Source organism: Mastomys coucha, unplaced genomic scaffold (genome assembly GCF_008632895.1).
Source record: "Mastomys coucha isolate ucsf_1 unplaced genomic scaffold, UCSF_Mcou_1 pScaffold20, whole genome shotgun sequence".
Lineage (NCBI taxonomy): Eukaryota > Metazoa > Chordata > Mammalia > Rodentia > Muridae > Mastomys > Mastomys coucha.
Genome location: NW_022196903.1, coordinates 55,269,137 through 55,275,136, shown reverse-complemented (window position 1 = coordinate 55,275,136; position 6,000 = coordinate 55,269,137). Strand labels below are relative to the sequence as shown.

Genomic DNA, 6,000 nt, shown 5'->3' with positions numbered 1-6,000 from the left:
AAAAAAAAAAAAAAAAAAAAAAGAAAGAAAGAAAAAAGAATTGGGTATGTCATACTGATCATACTGATCATACTGAGGAAGCTTGCAACATGATACATTAAAGGCAGTGCTGTCAAACACTCGATTCTTAACGGACAACTTGATCCACTGTAGAAGAATGAAAGGCTGGTGGAACATTTATTAAGTGCAATAGGCAGGGAGACAGCCTGAGGTGTTATGAGGTAGGTATCAGAATGGGAAAGTGTGAAGGGAAAAGTGAACCAGGAAAGAATTAGTGAAGAATGGTTCAGGAGCAGCATGCAGCAGTGGCTCTTGATGCTGCTAGTATCAATTGCACTGATTAAAAATTCAGGTTTTTGGTGGACCACAATAAAAGTAAGAGACAAACTGCCAGGGTTTTGTCTGAGCAACATGACATTCTCTTGTAATCAAATCTACATTAGAATTGACTGTACAACAATAATTGGGCAAACCTGCCATCCTGGCCTTATTTTCACATATATTTCTATAGGAAAAGTGCCTCCTCATAACAGCATTATCAGCAGACACTGGCCTTCTGTGTAGCTTTAATTCAGTGACTATAATAGGAGGTCATCACTGAAGCTTTTTTGAGACTTTGTTTTCTAAACTGTACTGGAATTGTAAACTGCAAATCTAATATTAAAGCCATCCATATGTGACTTCTAGGAAGAATATGAGGTAGGATTAACTAGAGAATATAAATAATTTACATTGAAACACTTGGTTATCCCCATAAGAAGGTAGTGGCCGTACACAGCAAATATTCAAATTATCACTTTGTTTCATTTCTTGGGGTTTTGTTTGTTTGTTTGTTTGTTGTTTTAGTATTTACTACCCTGGAATTCTGTAGCTTCTTTTTCATCTACATGTATGCAGTCTGTGATAATGACTAAGAATCGATTAACAAGTACATGAGGCTGAATGTGGGGCATGCACAGCTCCCAGCAGTTGAGCCTATGACACGCTTTGACACATTGCTTTGCTCCCTGCCACCTGCAGTCAGCCATTCTGTGCAATGGCGTGTGTAATGGCTGCCTACATTTCTGAAGAGACACTTTGCAAATCAATATTTTAATCTTTAAGAAATAATAATAGGATAAATAGTATCAAAGTATCCTTTATGTAAGAAGAAAAAAGAAGACCTGAAACATAATTCTTAATACTATTGTCAAGATTTTTAAATAACATAAAAAAAAAAGTGGGTAAGGAACAAATGCACTGTAACACTTGAAATATATTTTCTCACTTCATGAAAATGAGTTCTTTCAAAGCAATACCATATTTGGAACTTTTTCAAATATTTTGTATCACCTCATTTCCAAATATTTTTAGCATGGGTTATGTTTTCTGTAAAAGGTAAAGCAGTCATCCTACCACCTGAAAATATGTCGGATTTTATGTTATCTGTGAGATTTAAACCAGACCCAGAGACAACAGTAGTGTGACAGATTTGTCCACAGATCCTCACTGCACGGGTTGGCCAACCATGAATAATATCCCTGACTGAACTGCATGATTATTAGAGCTCCCTTATATGATTTTCTGTTTCTTAATGTGACTCATTATGGTTTCTCCACAGTTACATTAATTTTTAATCACAGCCTCCTACACTATTGGTTGAATTCCCCAGCACTGCTAATGCCCTTTCCTGTAATATTCATTCACTTAAAATATGAATGCAGATGTCACATCTTATTTTTCAAAGAAAACCTGTTTAAAGCCAAAGCAAAATAATAGTCGCATAGATGTTAGGTCACAGCAGGTTATTGTGTGTTTGATCAGCCTTCCACCAGAACACTCTTAACGACTCAGCTTTAAAAAAAAAAAATGGCTCCTTTCATTCACAGCCCCATTACATCAAGCAGTTGAACTGGAATAAAATCAAAGACTTGTATAATTATTTTATATGGATCTATAAATATGACTTCTAGTCATATTTATTTAAAATATAAAATTAGAATTTGCAATAATCTCTAGAAGGCTTGCCTTTGTTAAGAATATATAATATGGAGAGATCTTCTTGTTCATTTCCTAAAACCAACATGAAGAACAAGGAAGGGGCAGGTTTTGAGACTGTGGGTGATTGATACTCAGGCAGCTCTAAAACAGCAATAGGCCTAAAGTCTGGCTTCTCTCTAATTTTCCTCAGTTCAAAGCAGTTCGTTTCTCAGAATCTGTTATTATGATGTTATTATTGGCATATACCTTTGAGCTGACAGTTTGGCCCTATGTATCCAGGACAGCATCTCCATTCTAATGAGGTGACAATCTTATGCTGCATTCTATAGACAGCATTGGATGTCTTCTGAGATCTAGAGAAGAAAGCAAATGATAATAAACTATTGGCTTCATATTAAATGGAATTAGGAGTCATAAATATAAGGCACTTAGAATGATTCCTAGAATGCAGTAACCATTTAGTATTGGTACTAATATAAAACCATAAATCTATCTTCAGTATTATATTCAAAATAGTTAAATGGATTTTTTGAATATGCAACAAAAGCATGAGTGGTTTCACTGCTGGCATTTTAAATTAGGATCTGTCATTACATTTCTAAAGATATGATAGTTTTTTTCATGCATAATGTTTTCTATCTAGATCTAGGTTAGAACTTACTTTAATTCCAGCTTTAAAGCACATTAGAATATTTTTATGTATTTCTATTCCTATTACTTACAAAATGATTATAGTTAGAAAGATCTTTATTTCCAGAAGATAAATCAAGTCATGTAAAATAAGTTATATTAGTTTAAGTTGAATTAGAATAACTGCTGATATAGTTTTATTTTTAGTTTTCCAAGATTCAAAATTATACTAATCTTTTTTTCTCCCATATAATATTTGAGAGAGAGAAAGGGTGAGAGGGAGAAAGAGAAAGAGAGAGAGAAGAGGCTTTGAATGTGAGAAAATACTATTTATAAAATGAAATCATAGAATAAAATGAATAAATTACAACATTTGAATAAATCAATGGATATAATTTATGAATGGAACTTAATTATAGGCTTTGTATGTATGTGAATCTAAGATATAACATATTATTCTTAACCACAACACTCCACTGTACAGGTGGTATTTACCAAATAGGTGTATGATACAGGTAGACATAATCTAACTTAATCACCACATTACTTCTATAATAAAAATAGAACTAATGTGGTCTATTGAGGAATACAAATAACAGATAAAATAGCTTGTTCAAATGTCGATATGTAAAATTGCTGGAGCTAGACTTTTAAGCTGGCTTCTATGTGTAAGGGATATGCTCCTGAAATTTGTCACAGTCGACTCTTGTTACCTGTTCAAGGGTCGTGTGAGAAGGAACTGCATTGCTTAGTTTTCAGTTTCTGCTGTAGCATGACAAATATGTCAACATGTCGGAGGTTGTTCAATGGCAGAATAAGTTACAAGGTTCTTTCCAACCTTAAATACATGCTAAGTCAGTCACTTACATCTACTTGAATACATCATACCCAATAAATAATTCTGTTGGAGGAAACATCATCTCTCTCCCAACTGCTAAAGCTCAGAACAAAAGAAAGATAGAGTTTATTTAGTTTGTGGGGTTGACTCTAGAACTTAGAACTTGGCTGAATCCTGCCTGAGTGTCAGTGTTCCTGCTCTACCAGATTGGATGTCTGTTGCATGCAATGTTGATGTAACAAAAGAAAAACAGACAACTATTATATAAATACTGAAATCGTGAATGAAGGGAAATACCCACTTGAGATGGATACAGAAGACCAGAAAGGAACAAGGATAAAGTAGCTGGGTTTAGAAAAGAGTAATGAACAGGAGAGGAACTCACCTTGAACCCAGAAGAACGATACTATAAGGGTTACTGTAGTAATATTTTCATTACCAAAGATTTAATAATATGTTATCTGTGCCTTCCTTGGCAAGAAAATTGTCACAAAGGGAAAAAGAGCTTAAAGCAGGGCCACAGTTTAGCTCTCACAAATCCCTAAGATGTGCTCAGTTCTTTGGACCATGAATCGCAGTCCTCAGGAGACTCAAAAACACCTGGATTTTATGTATCCTTACTGTGTATTGTTCCGGATTGCTGATGCATCAGACTCATTTCCTGAATTATTTGTATGATAATTCGTATATCATCAGTTTCAGGGATTGAATAGCAGTGCTAGTTTTTATTGCAGGCTCTCTATGAACATCTCTACTCAGGCTACAGTCACTATTTGGGTTCAGAGAGTTTATCAAGAGCTCAGCCTTACATTTTATGAAAATTGTATATGTATTTATATAATGTATATATAAAATAATATATAATATGATCCTATATGTAATGAATAACATGCTCACTAAGATAGAACTGCTTTCTCATGTACAATCACAGATAATGGCCTTCTATATTTTAAATACAAGCCAAGTTCTAAATGGACTTCTTTATTACCTTGAACAAAAAATTATTACTAAATATTTTAAATTATCTATGTATTTCATGAAAAAAGTTCAGGTTTGTGGGCTACATCACACAATTGTTCTAAGAGTGACTTTGGAATGAAGGATTCCGTAACAGAAGGCTAGCATGTCCTAAATACAGGGGTACTAGGCTTCAAGCTAAGTATATGAATGTATTAACTCACATGATTCTCAAAGCAAATAAATACAACATAAATTTTAGTAGTAACCACACCTTAATTTACTAAAGGTCACGTATTTAGTCTATGCAGTGTCTGGGATTATTATGCCTATATATTTCCAGTTCACATGCACAGTGTGTATTTTTAGAAAACATTGCATACCTTTGTGAACAGAGTCCACTGGGCCAGCCACAGGGTCTTCTCCCATTTGGCACATAAGAGCCATGAGTGTCCAGTATCACTGTTGGGGATAACTTGGTATGTACATGAGCACACCAATTCCTGAAGGAACAATCATTATTGGTAGAAAAAGCTCACTGTTAGTACTAATGATGTCAAAATCATTTTCTTAGACTTCTACTACTTTGATATATCAATAAGATGCTTTGAAGAATGCTTATTGACCAATATTTAATATCCATACAGAAAAGAAAATACACATTCATTGCTGTACCCAAAGAGATTTTAAGAAATACATGAGGAAAGTAATCAGAATTAAATTAGAGTCTGCATTTTAATATTTTAAGACAAAAGTCCAAAACTCCTCTTATATCTAATTTAAGTGTTTGTACTGAGAATAAAGACTCAGACCTAGGTCTATTACTTTGGATAATGTGTAATAAGATAATAAGCCAAAATTGAATCATGTATAGAAAGACAGAAATATGTAATAAGTGGTAGAAATATAAATAAGGAAGATAAAAGTAGATTATATTCCAATGATATGGTTGTAAATAAGAAACAAAATATTCTAAATAAAAAATTAAGAATCAAACAATATAATTAAGTTCACCATATATCTTCATAATATATGGAAAATAATTTAATATTCCACTAAGTAGAAAACACATTTCTATGTACCATCAGCAAATTTAAATTGATCGTATTTGAAGTAGCAAACAAGAAGAAAAATGTGCTTTGAAATAAGCCAACAGAAGCAGTCTAAGATTTCATACAAAGGAAAATCAGTTGGCCATGTGAATCCATGAAGAAGTACAATGCAAACATGTCACAACTCTATAATATCAGACACTTAAAAAGCAAAACATAAGCTTTCTATGAATTCTGAAGCCGGATTATTCTATAAGGTAACTACACAGTTTTGTCTCTGACACAGCAGAGTCTCAGATGATATGTATGTATTTATAAAATATGTATTTTATGGTATGTTTATCTATAAAAACCATGTTTCTGGATAATGTATAGTGGAGTATACAGCCGTGTGCTTCTTTGTGTGTGACATGAGCCCAATTCATAGCCTCGTATTTTGCTGGAAGAAGTTTTCACATCGCAGCTCAGGAGGGTGTGTCTGCAAAGGGAGAACACCTTCAGAAGGAAATAAAAAATAGATTCTTGTTAATAAATAGTTAGATG

At 33.5% G+C, this 6,000-nt stretch overlaps 1 protein-coding gene across 1 annotated transcript in view; it reads right to left on the bottom strand.

Moving 5' to 3' along the window:
• The window catches only part of Mmrn1 (multimerin 1), a 40,632-nt gene that overhangs the window by 25,289 nt on the left and 9,343 nt on the right, over window positions 1–6,000 (bottom strand). Inside the window, exons 2-3 of the mRNA XM_031382061.1 lie at window positions 4,789–4,908; window positions 2,227–2,333 (exon numbers count right to left, since the gene is read on the bottom strand). Coding sequence (XP_031237921.1) covers window positions 2,227–2,333; window positions 4,789–4,908 — 227 coding nt within the window. The remainder of the gene's footprint in view (window positions 1–2,226; window positions 2,334–4,788; window positions 4,909–6,000) is intronic.